Source organism: Carlito syrichta, unplaced genomic scaffold, assembly GCF_000164805.1.
Source record: "Carlito syrichta isolate Samal-C Ts95f unplaced genomic scaffold, Tarsius_syrichta-2.0.1 Scaffold316442, whole genome shotgun sequence".
NCBI classification, from domain to species: domain Eukaryota; kingdom Metazoa; phylum Chordata; class Mammalia; order Primates; family Tarsiidae; genus Carlito; species Carlito syrichta.
Genome location: NW_007260538.1, coordinates 207,558 through 226,809, shown reverse-complemented (window position 1 = coordinate 226,809; position 19,252 = coordinate 207,558). Strand labels below are relative to the sequence as shown.

Here is a 19,252-nt window from a genome sequence, read left to right as displayed (position 1 = left end):
GGTTCCTCACAGACCCTACTACTGGGACAAGGTAGCCATATGGATTCTTTTTTTAGTTTTTCATTTGTACTTAAAACATTTTTTTTAGGCCGGGCTCGGTGACTCAGCCTGTAATCCCATGCCTTTGGGAGGCTGAGGTGAGAGGATTGCCTGAGCCCGCGGGTTCGAGACCCGCCAGGGCAGGCGAGACCTCATCTCTACAATAAATCAAAAAAATCAGCCGGGTGTGGTAGCACATGCCTGTAATTCCGGCTACTCAGAAGGCTGAGGCGGAAGGATCGCTGGAGCCCAGCAGGCGAGGCTGCGGTGGCCGGGAGCGGCCATTGCACTCCAGTCTGGGTGAAAGAGTGAGACTCCAACTCAAAAAAAAAATTTTTTTAAAAATAGCTTTAGAGGTACAAGTGGTTTTTGGTTACATGGATGAGTTGTACAATGGTTTTGAAGAAGTACTCATCACCCAACTAGTGCACATCGCACCCCATAGCTGACTTTTCCTCCTTCCCCCTCCTGACCTCCTTTTTGAGTCTCTGAGATCCGCTATTCCATTCTATGCACAAATGGCCAAAAGATATATGACAAAGTGCTCAATGACACTCATCGTCAGGGAGATGCAAACTAAAGTCATGTGGATGTTCACAGCCCCGCATCCCTCATTCATAACACTAGCCCAGCACCTGTGGCACTTGGGTTTGCTGCCCTTGAACCACACTGAAACCCTGCACTATGGCTGGAACTTTCCAGTTCCCATGGAAGAATATATGCCCCCAGGCTCTACTGTCACACCCTTGCCCTTGCCCTTCACAGCCTCCATTCTCAGCAGCACGTCTTCCCTTTGGAGCACTGTCAATCCCATGAGTGCAGGTCAGGAGACCCTAATCCCTCCTGCTCTCCTCCTGGCCCCAACCCCATGCCCCCAGCAATAGTAGGACAACTCCTCCTGCACTGCTTAATCCATGGTGGAGATTTATTTGAGATTCCTCTCCAGACTGCCTGGCTTTTCTGACTCCAAGTCACCAGAGGAAACTAGATTTGAAGCTGAGTGTTCTGAACTAAGACTGTCTGCTCCAATGAGCATGCAAGGTCCTATGTGCTTTTACTAAAATGGTGAAAATAATAACAACCCTCCTCATAAGAAGAGCTGACTTGACAGAGCATGACTTCATGCCAGCCACAGTGTCTAGCAATTAGCATAGTTAATCCCAATTTAATTCTCAAAAGGACTTTTCAAGTTAGGTGCTGTTACTCGCTTTAAGGGTTGAGACACTGGCAAGGTGTCATGCCCGAGGTACAGAGGTGGTAAGAAACAGGACTGTGATGACCTATGGGTATTCTGGCTTTAAGTCTGTACTCTTCCCATCAGAATTTTCCTAGTGACAATATCAGAAGCAGAAAGTCCTGCAGACAAGGCAAACACTAGTGCAGATTATCAGGGTCAGATGAGCCCCATCATGGCTGGGATGCTTGGATCATTTTCCCTCCTCCTTTGCAATTTCCTGTCTTCCAGCACAGCTCTGAGAGTCACTCACTCACTCATTCAATGTTTATGGAGCACCTACTGTGTGCTGGCCCTGTGATAGTCACTGGGGGCAAGACAATGAAAAAGGTGCTTGTTTTCTAGGAACTTATATTCCATGGAGGAGAACTAAAATAAATAAGCAAATACTTAGCTAAATAATTTCAGATAATAATGAATACCACAATGGAAATAAAACAGTGGTGGTAGGAAGTGGGACTGATTTACACAGGGCTGTGAGGAAAGGCATTTATGAGAAGGAGATATCACAGCTGGGTATGAAAATGAGAAAGCACTGTGCTCAGTGGTGAGCTGAGGAGAGTGTGATCCAGGCACAGGAATAGCATTGCAAAGTTTCTAAGAAAGCTCAAAAGGAGTGTGTGTCTCATGTGTGCTGAGAAGGATTGAGAGATTGAGAGCTGGGAAAGGTTAGGTCGGAGACCTAGGCAGAGGTTATATCATGTGGGATGTCAAAAGAATATGGTCTCTTTCTAAGTTCAGTTGGAAGTCACTGGAACATTTAAGGTCAGTGAAAGACATAGTCAGATTTATGTTTGTTGTTGTTGTTTGTTTGTCTTTTTTCTGAGTCAGAGTCTCACTCTGCCTCCCAGGCTGGAGTGCAGTGGCACAACAAAGCCTTGACCTCCTGGGCTCAGGCAATCCTTCCACCTCAACCTCTCTAGTAACTGAGATTACAGGTATGCACCATCATGCCTGGCTAACTTTTACTTTTTGTAGAGATGAGGTCTCACTATGTTGCCTAGGCTGCTCTCAAACTCCTGGCCTCAAGAAATCCTCCAACATTGGCCTCCTAAAGTGCTGAGATTACAGGCATAAGCCACTGCACCCAGCCCTGATTTATGGTTTTAAAAGCTCACTCTGCTCTTCAAAAGAGAGAACAATGCAGGAATGTAAGAATGACAGCCAGGAGACCTGGGTAGAGGGCTGGTGAATGAGCTCACCCTGGGTCTGTGCTGCCCAAAAGCTGTGAAGGTAAGACAAGCATTTTGTCTACAATGACTTGGCCTCCATTCAGGAATGTTGTTCTACAGCCTGCCTCCTCCCTGTATCCTTCCTCCCCTTCTGTTGAATGAGGAACACGACTGACCCTGCTCCCTCTCTGCCTCTGGCATCTGGCCCCTACCTGTTTGGGGGTATGCAGCAGCTCCTCAGCGGTGGCAACAGCTGTGATGGCCTTACTGTTCTCTGCATTGCGGTGGAGGGTGACCGACAGTCCAGCCACGAGCTGGATGGCCAACTCTGTCACTGACACTTTGTCATCTAACACAGTGACCGTCTTCTCTGCCAGGATGGAGTCAGACAATGGAGACAATACCTGTGGGATTGGCAGGACACAAGGAGAATCCATCAAACCTGTTTCCAGACGCTAGAACCTTCCCACCAATTTTCCTTCCACCCCAAACAGACTTGAGGTCCAGAATACAGGGGATGGAGCCACACACCTAAGCCACCTTATGCACCTGCCACGCCATGCCTCTGTGGGAATTAGATAAAGTCACCCCTTCCCCAAGACACCTTGACTCTGTTGGAAAATTGGAATATATATAAAAATCCATTCCGTCTTTAAAAAGGAACGACCCCTTACCATTTATTTACTTAGCCATATATATATATATGGCTAAGTAAATATATATATATAAAATCATTTTTTTTGTAGCGATAAGGTCTTACTATGTTGGTCTTGAACTCTTGGCCTCAAGTGACCCCCCACCTCAGCCTCCCAAAGTGCTGAGATTAGTCATGAGCTGCTGCACTTGGCCTAAGCCCTCCCATAAGATGAAGTACTCTTGTACAATGCATGACCTGGGTAACTGTACATGATGATCTGTTGACCAGACTCATAAAGAGTTATATACAAACTGACTGTGAGCAACCCAGATCAAATTCCAGGTAAACTATGGAGTTAACTGGGGAGACCTGGATTTTAAATAGTCTGCTCTTGCATCCTCTGTTGAGACATTGCTTCCTGCCTTATCTGTGAGCTAGATGCTGGACTTGAGATATGCAGGTGAGGTGACAGCAGTGTGCCATTCATTTCCACATGTGGCGTAAGTCTCCACAGAGGGGGAGTCAGCAGGGTAGGCCTGGATGGGCAGAAGAGGAGATCGCCCCCACCCCTTCGTCTGCCCAAGATCCTTCCATTCAACACATTCCTCGAGCAGAGAGAGCAGGATTCTAAAGAGAGCTTGTTGAATAAATAGAAGGCAGGGAGAGTGACTGAAGGAGGAACGAGAGGGACAGTCCACGCTTCGTCCCCAGGCACTGGTAGACACAGTGCACAGAAGAGGCAAAGGGGAGGTCCGAGAAGGTGGAGGAGGAATAGGTCTGGAAAGTGTACAAAGTGGGAGGATCAGAGGGAGGACGGAGAGTGCTGGGAGGAGATTAGAATGGAGGAGCAGTCCCTGAGAATGGGTCATGTGGCAGACTAAGGGTGTGTGGCCACCACTTTCTCCATTCTTATTTATTGTTTCTCTCTCTCTCTCTCTCCTCTCTTGACAGGGTCTTGCTCTGTCACCCAGGCTACAGTGCAGTGTCGGGATCAGAGCTCATGGCAGCCTCAACCTCCTGGACTCAAGCGACCCCTGCCCCGGAGTAGCTGGGATTACAGATGCCATCACACTTGGCTAATTTTTTTTTAAGATATGGGGTCTTGCTATGTTGCCTAGGTTTGTCTTGAACTCCTGACCTCAAGCAATTCTCCTGCCTGGACCTCCCAAAGTGCAGGGATTATAGCTGTGAGCCTCCCCGCCTGGACTTCATTCTGTTTGAAAGGAGACTGGAACTCAGGAGCTGTGCCAGGCTTATCTCTCTGTGTCCCCCTCATGCCATCAGAGCCATCATGGGGGGCGAGGAATGGATCCCAACGACCCACCCACCTTGTGGGTCTTTCTCAATGCTACTCGGGGTCTCAGTGCAGTGGATGCAGAGGCTGGGGCTCCCTACCTGGATGGTGGTCATCCCGACCTCTCGCCCCACCAGGACCCTGCTGTCCTGGAGGGTGGCCACGTGAGGCTCTTCCAGCTTCATGAAGCCTGCGACCAGGTGGGTGATGTCCAGCTGCCAGTCGGGGCTGAGCAGGTGGCTGAGCTGGCCCCAGGGCCCGGCGCCCTCAGATACAAACTGGGTGAGGACACGCACGGTGGCGTGCTGGTACTGCAGGGCGCAGCCCCGACCCCGGCGGTCCTCCTCGTCCTCATCCTCGCTCTCGCGGGTAGGCCTGTGGAAAAAAACAAGCAGCTCTCAGATCCCAGGGGAGGTGTGTAAGATGCTCTTGAGACGGGCAGTGCCTATCTCAACTTCAAGAAGGCAGCATCGAAGACAGGACTGCGGGACCGCATGAGGTGCCCACTCTCATTCCTGGGCTGCGCAAAGTGCAGGCCTCCCTTTCTTGAACACGTTGACTGACAAATAAAAGGCTAAACAGCTATTTTTTTTTTTAGTTGGGATCTCACTCTGTCACCCAGGCTGGAGTGCAGAGGCATGATCACAGCTTGCTGCAGTCTAGACCTCCTGGGCTTTGGCAATCCTCTTGCCTTAACCTCTCGAGTATCTGAGACTACAGGCATGTGCCACCACACCCAGGTAATTTTTTTACTTTTTTGTACAGAGGAGGTCTCACGGTGTTGCCCAGGCTGCTCTTGAACTCCTGGGCTCAAGCAATCCTTCTGCCTCGGCCTCCTAAAGTGCTGGGATTGCAGGCGTGAGACACTGTGCCCAACCAACAGCGAATATTTACTAATCCTGCACTGTCCTATAAGTAGCCATTAGCCACATGTGGTTATTTAAATTTTTTTTTTTTTTTTTTTAGTTGGAGTCTCACTCGGTCGCCCAGACTGGAGTGCAGAGGCCGCTCCCGGCCACCACAGCCTCGACTTGCTGGGCTCCAGCGATCCTTCCGCCTCAGCCTTCCAAGTAGCCGGAATTACAGGCAGCGCTACCATGCCCGGCTGATTTTTTGATTTATTGTAGAGATGAGGTCTTGCTGCCCAGGCGGGTCTCGAACCTGCGGGCCCAGGCAATCCACTCACCTCAGCCTCCCAAAGGTGCGGGATTATAGGCTGAGCCACCGAGCCCGGCTAAGTTTTAATTAATTAATTAATTATTATTATTATTATTATTATTATTTTTAAATACAGGGTCTCACTCTGTCACCCAGGCTAGAGTGCAGTGGTGCCATCATAGTTCACTGCAGCCTCGAACTCCTGGGCTACAGTGATTCTTCCATCTCAACCACCCAAGTAGCTGGGACTATAGACATGTGCTGCCACGCCCAGCTAATTTTTTAAATCTTAAATCTTTGTAGAATTGGGATCTTGCTATGTTGCCCAGGTGATCCTCCCACTGTGGCCTCCCAGAGCACTGAAATTACAGGCATGAGTCACCAGGCCTGGCTCAAACTTTTAATTTGAATAAACAAAAACTAAATAAATTAAAAAAAAATCCAACTTCTCTGTCATGCTGGTTACAATCTGAGTGCTCTGTAGCTACAGGAGCTAGTGACTACCACACTGGACAGTGTAGTCCCAGAACATTCCACCACTGTAGAAAGTTCTACTGGACAGAGCTGTGTCACATATTTGAGATGTGCTGGCCCCCATTCAAAGCTTCCCTATGCATGAGCTCTCTTAATCTTATAACACTATGAGGCGAACCCTTAATTAGTCTCACGTCCAGATGAGGAAACAGAGGCACAGAGACATTAGGTAGCTTGCCAACACTCACAGAGCTAGCAAGTGGCCGAGCTTGGATAGGAGCACAGTGAGTCTCAATTCTGCCCACCTCAGGGACGGGGAACAAACCCATTGTCTTGGTCACTCATGGCACTGACTGAAAGACAGGCTAGACATCTGGCCGTCCTCTCCCAATCAGACCACAGGCCTTCATGTTCTCCTTGTGGATATGGATTCGGCATCTCACTGAGATACATTCTGGTCTGTCCCTTAAGAGAAAGGCCCTTGTGCTCAGGGGACTTTCAGGAAAACAGCCCTGATGGTTGGGAGAGAAGGTTCCAGGCAGATGCTCAGAGCTGAGAGGACAAGCTCCCAGGCTCCCATGCAGGATGGACAGTCCAGGGTCACAAGGATAAACCAGAGGCTTTTTGCAAACTAACTCCATGGTCCAGTGTACATGCAATCAAACTTGATCCAAGGGTTTGCTCCGCAGAGAACACTGCAAGTTTATAATATTCACCAAGCCCAGAAAAGGACTTTGATATTTACTCAGAGAAAATAAACGCATTGTCAAATTTCCTGGGGACTGAGATGCTAAGACAATCTATTACTGGCATTGCAGCATTTTGGGAGAGCCACTTTCAAGAGACAGCCTCGGAGAAGCCCAAGTGCAGAGCACAAGCAACCTGGGTCTGCCAGGACTGCTGCTTAGCAGCTTTGGGGCCTGGCTGGGTTTCCCTTGGAGGCCTGGCCTCCTCAGAAGTTGTTGTTAGGATCTAGGGAGATGAAACAGTCGTGGTACAACTAACACCTGTGCACCTTACCAGATCCTTTGACATTAGGTTAGTGAGTAGAGCTGTTGTCATGTCCGGGGCAACTCCCCATCTCAGGCTCACCTCTTACTGGCCACGATGGGGACCCTCCAGCCCTTAATCTGGCTGAGCTCCGTGTCAGAGACCTCAATCTGCAGGGGTAGCCGGGGCACCCACACGGTGATGTGCAGAGGGGCACTCAGGTACTGGTATGTGAAATTCACCACCGCATCCATCTTGCCTTTTATCTCTTTGCCATTGACAAAGACGTAGTCGCAGCGGTCAGACACCTGCAGAGACAGAGTGAGACAGGATGGAGATGCCGAGGGGCCCTAGAGGCCGCCCTTCTTCAGTTTGTCCTGTTCTCTTGCAAAGCACGGGTGCTTAATTCAGGCTCCTCCCAATGCAGAGCCTGAAACGAGGATCTGACGCAGTCAGTTTAATTGGGAGGTGATCCCAGAAGGCAAGGGTGAAGGAGGAGGAGAGGGAGACAGAGAAAGAGGAAAAGTCAAGGGGAAGATGCATCAGGCTCTGTTTCTATGAGGCCTCATGAAAAGTATCCAGAATTGTCTACCTAAGGGATAAGAGGCAGGAATATTACCGTCTACCAGCTCCTGGTCGAGGCCTCCTGGTCGAGGGCTGCTCCTGCTTGGGACAGAAAGCAGAAAGCAGCTTGAGGTGAGACTGCAGTCAAAAGTGAACTTGAACTTGTGCAGAAATGCAGCTGTGGGTGAAATCTGGGTGGGCTGGGGGAATGTGACATGAGCACCAGATGGGTCTGTGCCCATATCCCACCCTATCAGGCTCCCAGGATACGAAGGCCTGCAGTGCCTCCCTCTCCAGCAGGATGCTCATTACCATGGTCTCTCCCTCCACTCATGCTTTCCTGATGCTTTTCCATGATGCCCAGGTCTCAGCAATGCAACCTTCTTCTCCTGGGGTCACCTCCCCCCATTTGTGGGGCCTGGACCAGCTTGCATGACGCCCTGGGATGTTTATGGCTTTGTATTGAGGTTGTTCAATAGGCGAATGGTGATTCACATCAGGGTCTACCAACTTGTGTTTCTCCCCCTAGTGTTCCTCCTCCCTTTCCTTTCCCTCTTTCTAGCAAATTCTTATCTCAGGAAAGGAATGAGTCAGAGCAGAAAGAAAAACAAACACACAAAGAAAATAAAAATGAGTCAGCAAGCGTTTGGCTTTTGTGTTCCAAAGCCATTCATTCAAATATGAAGCTAAGAACTGGGCAAGGTGGCTCACACCTGTAATCCTAGTGTTTTGGGAGACTGAGACAAGAGGATCGCTTGAGATCAGGAGTCCGAGAACAGCCTTGATAACATAGCAAGATCTCCAAACCTAAAAATAAAAAAAAATTTAGCCAAGTGTGGTGGCATGTGCTTGTAGTCTCAGCTACTAGGGAAGCTGAGGTGGGAGGATTGCTTGCGCCTAGGAGTTCAAAGCTGCAGTGAGTTATGATAGTACTACTGCACTCCAGCCTGGTCCACAGAATAATACCGTTTATAAAAACAAAACAAAAGAAAACAAAAAAGATGCTCTATCTACAGCCTTGTGGATATTCCCAGAGTGGCAAGAAAATAGCAAAAAGGTGAGTGTCCTGCTGGAGAGGGAGGTACTGCAGGCCTTAGTATCCTGGGAGCCTGATAGGATGGGACATGGGCACAGACCCGTCTGGTGCTCATGTCACATTCCCACAGTCCACTCAGATTTCATGTTCTCAGGTATGCAGGAAGGGACCCCATGGACAACTGTGAGGGCCATCAAGGAGGTAACCCATGCTGACTGTGACCCATCAAGGATGTCCCCTAGGCACTGTGAACAGAAGACTCGAAGATGAGAAGTTCCCTCCTCCAGTGCCTCGACAATAGCGAGGTTCTCTGGAAATTAGACTGGGATTCTGTTTCTGCCACTCTGATAAACTGAAAACCGAAAATAGAAACCAAGTTGGGTTGCAGAAAAACAATATGACCCATCCTACATAGCCAAGTGTATGGGATGCAATTTAAACTGGCCATATGTGTTCATAGAACCTCATAGACATGAAATCCTTGGAGGAAAAAGGAGCATCTTACTTGTCTTTGAACACTTGATTCTTTATACTAGCAGCTTATGAAGCAGGAGTTCAGCAAAGTGGATACTGAATGAATGGCTAGAGAGATGGATGGATGGATGGATGGATGGATGGGTGGAAGGAAGGAACGATGGATGGACAGATAGATGAATGAAGGGATAGAGGGATGGAGAGGTTAATAGATGAATGGATGAACTGATGGAAGTATGAATGGATGGATGGATGGATGGATTGGTGGATGGACAGAAGGAAGGATGGATGAATGGGGGATGGATGGATGGAGGGATGGATGGATGAATTGATGGATGGGTGGATGGACAGGTGAACAGATGGATGAATGAATGGACAGATGGATGGATGGATAGATATATATATGTAAAGATGAATGGATGATGGACAGGTGAATGAGTGATGAACAGATGAACAGACGGATGAATTGACAGACAGACATATGGATGGATGAACAGATTGATGGACAGCCAGCCCATCCATGGATGAATGAATGGATGGGTGGCTTGATGGATGGATGGACAGATAAATGGTGGATAAATGGGTGGACAGGTGGATACATAATAGATAAACAAATGGATGGATGGATGGATTGATGGACAGTTGGATGGGTGGGACAGGTGGATACATAATAGATAAACAAATGGATGGATGGATGGATTGATGGACAGTTAAATGGATGGATGGATGGATGGTGAATACATGGGTGGGCAGATTAATGGATGATGGACAGAGGAGCAGAGGGATAGGGGGACAAATTGATGAGCAGACAGACAGATGAATAAATGGACTAACAGAAAAGTGGATACATATATTGATGGAGGGATGGTGGATAAATGGGTGGGTGGGTAGACGACTAAATGGATGATGGATAAATAGTTGGATAGATGGGTGGATGGACAGACAAACATGTGGATGGACAGATGGATGGATGAACAGGGCTCTCCTTTCATGGGGACACCTGATTCAGGACGGTCATAGGATTCTGGGGTTGGTGGGAGATGTAGTGAGAGACTGAGATGAGATGGTACCAAAGATCAGCAGAAACATAGGACATTAATTCTAAAGTTTCTAAAAAGCTCACAAGCAGTGTTTCCTGACTTTTGGGGATCATTGACTTTTTGGGGAATACTGTAAAGCTAATTCTTGCTAGAGAAATGCACACACGTGCAGTTTAGTGGAACGCTTTGGAGGTAATGAAGTCATTCAGGGACCCTCACACAGCACTCAGCATAATAAGGTATGCAAGGGGGGACCCAAAAAACCTCAGAACTATCTTTTGGGGGGCGGGTCCCTTGTAGCACAGGCTTCCTCCACTAGATAAGTGTTCTAGGAGCCCATCGGCATCAGTGCTCTGGCTAGTGTTGCTGTGAGAGGCTGCTTTTTTCAGTTTCAGTGAATTTTTTTGTTTTTTTGAGATTCTTTCAGTGTATTTGCCCATTTCATGATGGGTGATTTATGAGTGCACCTGCCCACATTGCACTGATCAGCAGTTTTTGACCCAAAACTGCATGACCCCTGTGCCTCACCTTCTCTTTCACCTGATCTCGTGCCGAGAGACTTTTTTTTTTTCCTCTGGATGATAAAAGTCCTCCTAGGGAAAGGTTTTGCTGATGTGGAAGAAGCAAAGAAAAAACAAAAAAAAAAACCAAAAAAACCCCAAAACAGCAGAAGCACTGAAAGGCAGCAAAATGGATGAGTTCAAACACTGTTTTGAGCAGTGGATAAAACGTCTTGATCGGTGTATTGCATCCATTGGAGAGTACTTTGAAGGGGACTGAAGTTTAGACATGTAAGAATGAATACACATTTTAAAAATACATACATTCCATTTCTTTGGGTCCCCCCTGGTAATTACTGATTTGCTTATCTGTCTCCTGTCTGGACTGGGGACTTTGGAAGAAGCAGAGTCCCCTCCTGGGGGTCTGTGGACTTGGCCAAATGACATCCAGTGCTGAGCAAGGAACTCTTGTGATCAGGGCCCCCTCTGGCTCCCTCCAGCTTTCGGGAACCGTGGATGGCTACTCGGGGTCCAATTTTCATCTTCAACTTGCACTTCTGCTCGGAGAGGCAGCTGGCGAGGGCAGGGCTGGGAGAGCTTCCTCCGTCTGCCAGGGACAGTGGCAGGGAGTTGCTGGGAGAAGCACACACGGACGGATCTTCTCGTTCACGGTCAAGAGTGCTTTAAAAATGTTTACATGCTGATTACGGATGGAAGTCGATCTGAGTTGGTGTCCCAGACTTGTCATTAACATGTAAACACTGTCCTGGAGCTGGGCAGGCATTAGCATAATAGCCGAGCAAGAGTTCTATCAGTAATCACTTCTTTAATCAATGTTGTAATTTACAGACCATTGACTTTCCTCATTTATTACCTTGCCGAGCTCTGGTGGGAGGAAACCTGGCAGCTCCAGAATATATACATAATTAAGAGCAACGCCAAGGGTGTGAGGTTGCCGCGCATGATAGAGCCATCTTCGCGGCTGTTTCTGAAGGTGTCATAAACGTCTGGGGACGTCTCGGGAGGCATTCATCATCTCCTAAGTGGCCTGCAGTGAGAACCACAGCAGCACAAAATGAGCTGGTTCGTCTGCACAGAGATACCGAAACCCACAAGAGTCTTTGAGTCCCTTGGCTTCGTTTCTCAGAATCTTTTTAGTCTTCCATAGGGGGTGGGCCATCTATTGAGAGAATTGCCCCCTGGCCTCTATACATTCTGACACTTAACCCACGTAGGCTGGTGCAGGGTGGTCATGACTCAGTGGGAGGAGTCAGGTGGGGTGGTCACGTGGGTCCTGGGGAAGCTACATCGAGTCAGTGGTCATATTCTTCTATCATTTGGGCTTTGGCACCTTCATGAGGACATGACCGGCCTCCTAGGGGAGAATTTGGGGTCACTTTCCCAGGGAAGGCAGTGGCATCTGCAGTGGACTGTGGGTGTCCGCTGGGATTTTTGCCAGAGCCCTCTTCCCGCTCAGCGAATTCTCAGATTTGACTGAGCCTCTCGGAAGGCTTGTGGGCACACTCTGCTGGGTGTCATGTTCACAGGTGGCAGGTCTGCATGGGGACCACATCGGCATCTGTAACCAGTTCCTGCGGGTGCTGATGCCACTGACCTGGGGCCACTTGGAGATTACCCTTGTGCCCCACTCATTACGGTAATCACTTAGTGCAGATGTTTCCATCCCGACAACTCTCAAACTCTTGTCTTTGGATATCCAACTGCTTCTTCCACAGCTCTACTTGGTCATCTCAAACTTAACATGTCCAAAAATCAAACACCTAGGATAGCTTCTGGGCACTTAGGGGACGGAGGCCGTCTCTGAATTAAGTTCAGATATGGAAAAATCAAGTTTTTCTTGTGCACTTGAGTTCATGTATCTGCTCTGTTATACACATTAAAATGCTCTTATACAGAAACGATTCCTTGTTTTAATTTGCAGTGTGATTTCCCATTCTTTTCTTTTTTTGAGCTTAGGTGTCCTACTGCACAGCACAGTGATGATAGCTAATAATAATGTATTGTACATGTCCAAGTTGCTAAGAGAGTGCATTTTGGATGTTCTCACCACAAAAAATAAGATGGGCTAATTAGCTTGATTTAATCATTGTGTTATGAATACCTTGTATTTATAAATCATAACATCACTTTGTACTCTGTCAATACAGTATATACAATTATGATCTATTTACAATGAAATAAAATAAAAAGAAAACCAAAAAGAAGCCCCATTTTAAAAACCATTTTTAGGTTTTTTTAAACCATAAAATCTATTTGCTCACTATTAATAGGCCACCGGATTTCTTCTGGTTAGTACTTGCATAATTTGTCTCTATCTTTTTGCTTTCTTCTGTATTCTGTATGTTTTCGATACTTCATAAAAAATTAAAAACTTATAATCATCTTATTTTAGTACTTTTTCCCCTAAAATTCATTGTCCCTTGGCTAGAAATGCTTAGCACATTCATGTGAAGCACGATTGATGCTTATTTGGATTTATTCCTACCATATTGTTTGTACCTTCTATTTATTTGTCCAGCCTGCTTGCTTTTGGTTGTTTGTTTTCTCTCAGTTTTTGCCTTCTCCATCTTGTCTGTCATTCTCACACTCAGTTCTTCCTGGAGCAATGGACAGACATTATGATCCTACTTTGTGAATGAGATAACTGAGGCTCATGGTGGTTGCTGCTTGTCCAAGGTAGAGAGGCAGAGGGAGGAGGGTCTGTGATGGCCAGCTCAGGGTCTGACCAGCCTGTGAAGGCTCCGTTATTTATCCCGGGATGACGGCCTTGTCTAGAATTGTCCTTTCTGCCAGGTCATTTGCATTCCTGTGGGCAGGTAGGCCAGGAAAGGAAGGCCCGAGGCCACTGGCCAGCAGTGTGACATGCACACGACCAGGGCCCCAGCTGTGGATCCTCTCCTCAAGCTGCATTGGCTGTGCTCACTTGGCCCCTCCCATGGGGGGTCCACTTGGACAGTCTCTCTCTTCCCGAGTCTAGACAGGGAGCAGAGGGTGCCTGAAAACCAGGAACCCGAGAGGAGCTGAACGGAGAGACTCTTCCCAAATGGGTGGGGCAGGGTGAGGAAGACCAGCATGGGACAGCCAAGCCTGCCAGACCCAGAGAGGAAGGGGTTTGTGTAGCAGAGCCTCCGAAATTCACGTCTGCCCGAACCTCTGACTGCAACATTCTCTGGAGACAGGATCTTTGTAGATGTCATTAGTAGAGGATCAAAATGAGATCATACTGGTTCAGGATGTGCCCTAAATCCAAAACTAGTGTCCAGGTAAGAAGAGGAGAGGTACAGAGACACACACAGAGGAGGTGACAGGAAGACGGAGACCGAGACTGGAGTGATGTATCTTCAAACCTGGGAATGCCAAGGATCCTGGCAACCACTGGGAGCTGGGAGAGGGAAGAAGGAGCCTCCCTGGGGCCTTCAGAAGCAGTGTGGCCCTGTCTACACCTTGACTCCACACTCTGGTCTCCAGAACTCTGGGGAGAACTCTGTGGTTTTAAGGCACCAGTTTATAATCATTTGTGGCCACAGCCCAAGGCATTCCCACAAAGGGCTCTAAGCAGTTGCTACCTCTTATTGGGTAAGGTGAGCGTATACCCACGAACCCTGGTGGGCCATCACTGTAGAAGAGGACGGTCCACAGAGCCAAGAGGCAAGGTGAGAGCATTCCCATGGACGCCACATGGGCCATCACAGTAGGAGAGGCTGGCCCATGGAGTCAGGAGCTTGCTTGAGGATGCAGCCGTGGCCGGTACACACGTGACCTGGCAGAGACTGGGGAACTAGGTTCTCCACTCACTCATGTCCTTCCCCTTGGGAAAGCAAGAGCCTCCCTCTGCTTTTCTGTCCTTTCTAGGGAGGAACAGGTGGGCAACTGAGTTTTAAAGCCATCCATACAGGGCTGAGGACGGGGTGGGGGAAGGGCAGAGGGGTCTGGAGGACAAACATGTGCATCCAGCACAAGGGCCTGCACTCAAAATTTGTCTCCTCCCAACCTAGGGTTACTACTTAAAAACTGCTTAAAGCTATATCTCCTTTTTAAGTCTGTAAAAATCTTTTTTTTTTTTTTGATGCATAGTAACTTTGCACCCCATAGTTATCTCTAGCCTTCCAAGTCACCTCCTGAGCAACCATGGGAAAACACTTCAGTGATGAACCAGCTGCTCTGGTATCTTCCCGTGAACCCTCTATGAGGCTTCACCACATTCGCCCTGCCCCAGCTGCTGGCCTCCTGGCTGGTCCTGGACACGCCAGGCATGCGTCTGCCACAGGGCCTTGACACATGCTTCTCTGGCTGTCCAGGGCCCCTCCCCTACTCATCTGCATGCTTTGGGGACGGGGAGGAAATTGGAACTGGTATTTAGTGAGTTGAGGCCAGGGATGCCGCTGCACACCCCTCAGAGCACAGGACATCCCACAATGGAGATGTAGCCACCCCCAAGTGTCAGTGGTGCCAGGCTGAGAAGCCCTGCCTCAGTCAGATGGAGATTTCTCCAACCCTGTTGTTCAACTTGCAGCTCACTTGGCCTCCTCGCCCCGCCCCTCCCCTTCTCTGCTTTCTCTCTCTCTCCATCACTTACTGCCATAGGATGAACCACGCATTTTACCTCCTTACTGGGTTCTTCCATGTGCTTCCTTGGGGGATCATAAGCCCGAGGGTGGCAGGGGTTCTGTCTGTTTTGTTCAGTGTTGTATCCTCAGAGCCTAAAACCTGGCTCTCAGTGAATGCACAATGAATACCCTTTGGAGAACGAATTAGTGAATCGGAGCTTGAAAACTTCTGACTCGGGTCACATTACCTGCACAGTGTGTGTGTGTGTGTGTGTGTGTGTTTAAGAGACGGGGTCTTGCTCTCTTGCTCAGTGTAGTAGTGGTGTGATCATAGCTCACTGCAGGCTCCAACTCCTGGGCTCAAGTGACCCTTCTACCTCAGCCTCCTGAGTAGCTGGGACTGCAGGCACAGGTCACCATGCTGGGTTACTTTTTAAATTTTGTTTTTGTAGAGACGAGGTCTCACTATGTTGCCCAGGCTGGTCTTGAACTCCTGGTCTCAAGTGATCCTCTCACCTCGGCCTCTCAAAGTGTGGGATTATGGCCAGGCTCGGTGGCTCAGTCTGTAATCCCAGCACTTTGGGAGGCCCAGGCGAGTGGATTGCCTGAGCCTGTTGGTTCGAGACTGGCCCGGGCAATTTGGTGAGACCTCATCTCTACAATAAAATAAAATAAAAAATTAGCTGGGCATGGTAGTGCGCGCCTGTAGTTCCGGCTATTTGGAAGGCTGAGGTGGAAGGATTACCAGAACCCAGCTGGTCAACGCTGAGGTGGCTGTGAGTGTGCCACTGCACTCCAGCCTGGGTGACAGAGTGAGACTCCAACTCAAAACAAAACAAAACAAAACAAAAAAAGTATGGGATTGCAGGTGTGAGCCATCATATCTAGCCTGCATGGTGTTTTAAAAATACCAGATTAGTTGCCAGCATGAAAAACCACTGCATTCCATTTTGTTACCTGAGCCCAGGGGTTTGAGACCAGCCTAGGCAATCTGGCAAGACCTCATCTCTATCATAAATCAAAAAATTAGCCTGGCATGGAGGTGCACGCTTGTTGTTCCAGCTACTTGGGAGACTGAGATGGAAGGATAGGTTGAGTCCAGCAGGTCGAGGTGGCGGTGGCCATGATCATGCCACTGCACTCCAGCCTGGGCGACAGAGTGAGACACCAACTCAAAAAATAAAATAAAATAAAACATCAACAGATAAAGCAGCCACGACTTCTCAATTCAGGCCCTAGAGCGAGACACAAGAGCTGCCTGGAGCCCAGTGGCAGTGAGGAGCAGTTTAGCCCATGGCCTTAGGCTGGTCTGCCCAGCTGGGTGCACTGACCTGCAAATGCACACACAGGAATCCTAGTCTGAACTGAACAGTGGAGTCACCTGTTAGGCAGCACAGCGACCGAGTCATCTGCTGAGAGACGGTGATCCCAGTACCTTGGGAGACTGACCACTGGAAGCATTCGAGTCCTCTATCCTGGGGATGTGGGTATAGGCTGGGAAGGAGGGGTGGAAATGGGGTGGGGCTGCTGGGAGGGCCAGTCACCCCCAGCTGGCCTTCGAGGCCATCAAAACCTGCTTCCAAAGGTACCAGGGCCATCAGCAAGACACCATCCCCTCCGTGCTCACCTTTTTCTTCCGCCTTCCACATCCCATCATAGTGGTATGCCAGAATGTATCGACTTATCTTATTATCATTTTGTTAGGTGTCATGTTTGCACCCTGTTCCCACCCAGCAGCATCCAGTGAATATACTCGGTGTTGCCAGGAGCCAGCCTGAGCTTGCACAGGTGGGGGCAGCTTTACAAGGGCTTTTCCTTCATGCTGAACTGACATGCAATGCGCGGGCTCCCTCCATGAATGGCCAGAACGAGTCTCAGCATGGATGGGCAGAGTGTTGCCAAGGTAACCCCCACGCCTGGCCTAGGCCAGAAAAGATGCTCTGGTGTTGGGGTCACCGAGCATGCCCTACCCTGAGGGGACACTCAGGGCTGCCTGCATACACATGCGCGCGCGCACACACACACACACACACACGCACACGCACACACACACACACACACACACACACACACGAGGAGGAAGGCTTGCATTGGCGACTGCTTGCTTTATGCCAACAGCAAACACTCCTTGTGTGTCCAGTTGTTGGACCTTATTCTAAGAGGGTCATGAGGCTTATCTCACCAAATCCTCACCATAAACACACGAGCAACCACTGTCTGTTTAAAAATCATACTCGTATTGAAAATGAGAAAATGGAGGCACAGAGAGGACATGTAGCTTGCCCAAGATCACACAGCTGTAGTCAGCAAGGCAGGGTTTAAACTCAGACAGTCCATCCCAGAGCTCAGCTCTTAGTCGTGTTGAGGAAGTAGGTTCAAGGAGTTGTGGCTTCTGACGCTTCTCTCTCTTCCCTCATGGGCGAGGTCTTTTCCTCACTAATGTTGGACTTGGCTTTGTCCAGTAGGATGTGGACAACAGTGACAGCCTACCCATCCAAGCCTGGACTCAAGATGCAGCTGTTTCTGCCAGTCCTCGGGACTTTGCTGTGGGAAGAACTTCCTACTTAAAGTAGGACAGAAAATAGACAATTTTAAAAAGGAGAATGGGCCAGGTGCGGTGACTCACACCTGCAATCCCAGTATCTTGGGAGGCGGAGGTGAGAGGACTACCTGAGCCCAGGGGTTTGAGACCAGCCTGGGCAATTTGATGAGACCGCATCTCTACCATAAATCAAAAAATTAGCCTGACATGGAGGTGCACGCTTGTTGTTCCAGTTACTTGGGAGACTGAGGTGGAAGGATAGACTGAGCCCAGCAGGTCGAGGTGGCGGTGGCCATGATCATGCCACTGCACTCCAGCCTGGGCGACAGAGTGAGATACCAACTCAAAAAATAAAATAAAATAAAACATCAACAGATAAAGCAGTCACGACCTCTCAATGCAGGCCCTAGAGCGAGACACAAGAGCTGCCTGGAGCCCAGTGGCAGTGAGGGGCAGTTTAGCCCATGGCCTTAGGCTGGTCTGCCCAGCTGGGCACACTGACCTGCAAATGCACACACAGGTCCTAGTGATTGTCTGAACTGAACATTGGAGTCACCTGTTAGGCAGCACAGCGACCGAGTCACCTGCTGAGAGACAGTGAGCACTGCTCTGATGGTGATTCTTAAGGGCTTTTGTGTTCCTTCCTCTTTCTTCCTCTTTCTTCCTCTCCTCCCAGTCTTCCCCCCTTTTTTTTCTTAAGTTGTTTTAGAGACAGGGTCTCCCTCTGTCTCCTAGACTGGACTGTGGTGGAGCGATCATAGCTCACTCCTGCCTCAAACTCTTGGGCTCAAGCGATCCTCCCACCTTGGCCTCCCAAGTAGCTGGGGCTACAGACATGTGCCAGCACACTCGGCTAATGTTTTCATTTTTTGTGGAGACGAGGCCTCGCTATGTTGCCCGGGTTGTTCTCGAACTTCTGACCTTAAGGGATCCTCTCACTTTGGCCTCCCAAAGCACTGGGATTATAAATGTGAGCCACGGCACCTGGCCCATTCTCCTTTTGAAAATCTTCTGCTTTCTGTCCTCCTCAGGAAGAGGTCACTGGTAGGGTAGAGAGTAAAACCAGGAGTGGCAGAGCCTGATCCTAGATTTAGGCAGCTGCCTCCAGGGTGCGGGAAGCCCCCATCAGAGCTTCTCATCAGGGTGGGGCCTGGCCTGCTTTTGGGACATTAGTTTGGAACCCGCCCCCGCCAGTCCCTGACCAGTGCCTGTCCCAGGGACCTTCTGCCTCCTCTGGTGTCTCCTGTGCTACATGCCCCAGTCCCCTGCAGCTGCCAGAGCTGAAGTTTCGCCTTTAAGAAGGGATGCGATATCACAGCACTCTCATGACTAAAGTGCCCAAGAGTCGCGTCTCTGACATCGCTGGAAGAGAAGGAAAAGGAAGAGGCTGAGGAAAGTCAGAGCTCAGCAGTATTTCTGAGATGCTGTCTTCACACTCCCCTCCCTTCATGCCTTGGCCCCTGCAGGGACGGTCACACAGACCTCAAACAGCCGGGCAGAAATGTATCCTGTGATCCATCACGCGTGATC

General features: G+C 49.1%; 1 protein-coding gene across 1 annotated transcript in view; it reads right to left on the bottom strand.

The window, feature by feature from the left end:
- Positions 1-19,252, bottom strand: part of TMEM132C (transmembrane protein 132C) — a 90,328-nt gene that overhangs the window by 6,178 nt on the left and 64,898 nt on the right. Inside the window, exons 3-5 of the mRNA XM_008074440.2 lie at positions 7,101-7,306; positions 4,478-4,751; positions 2,658-2,849 (exon numbers count right to left, since the gene is read on the bottom strand). Of these exons, the coding sequence (XP_008072631.1) occupies positions 2,658-2,849; positions 4,478-4,751; positions 7,101-7,306 (672 nt within the window). The remainder of the gene's footprint in view (positions 1-2,657; positions 2,850-4,477; positions 4,752-7,100; positions 7,307-19,252) is intronic.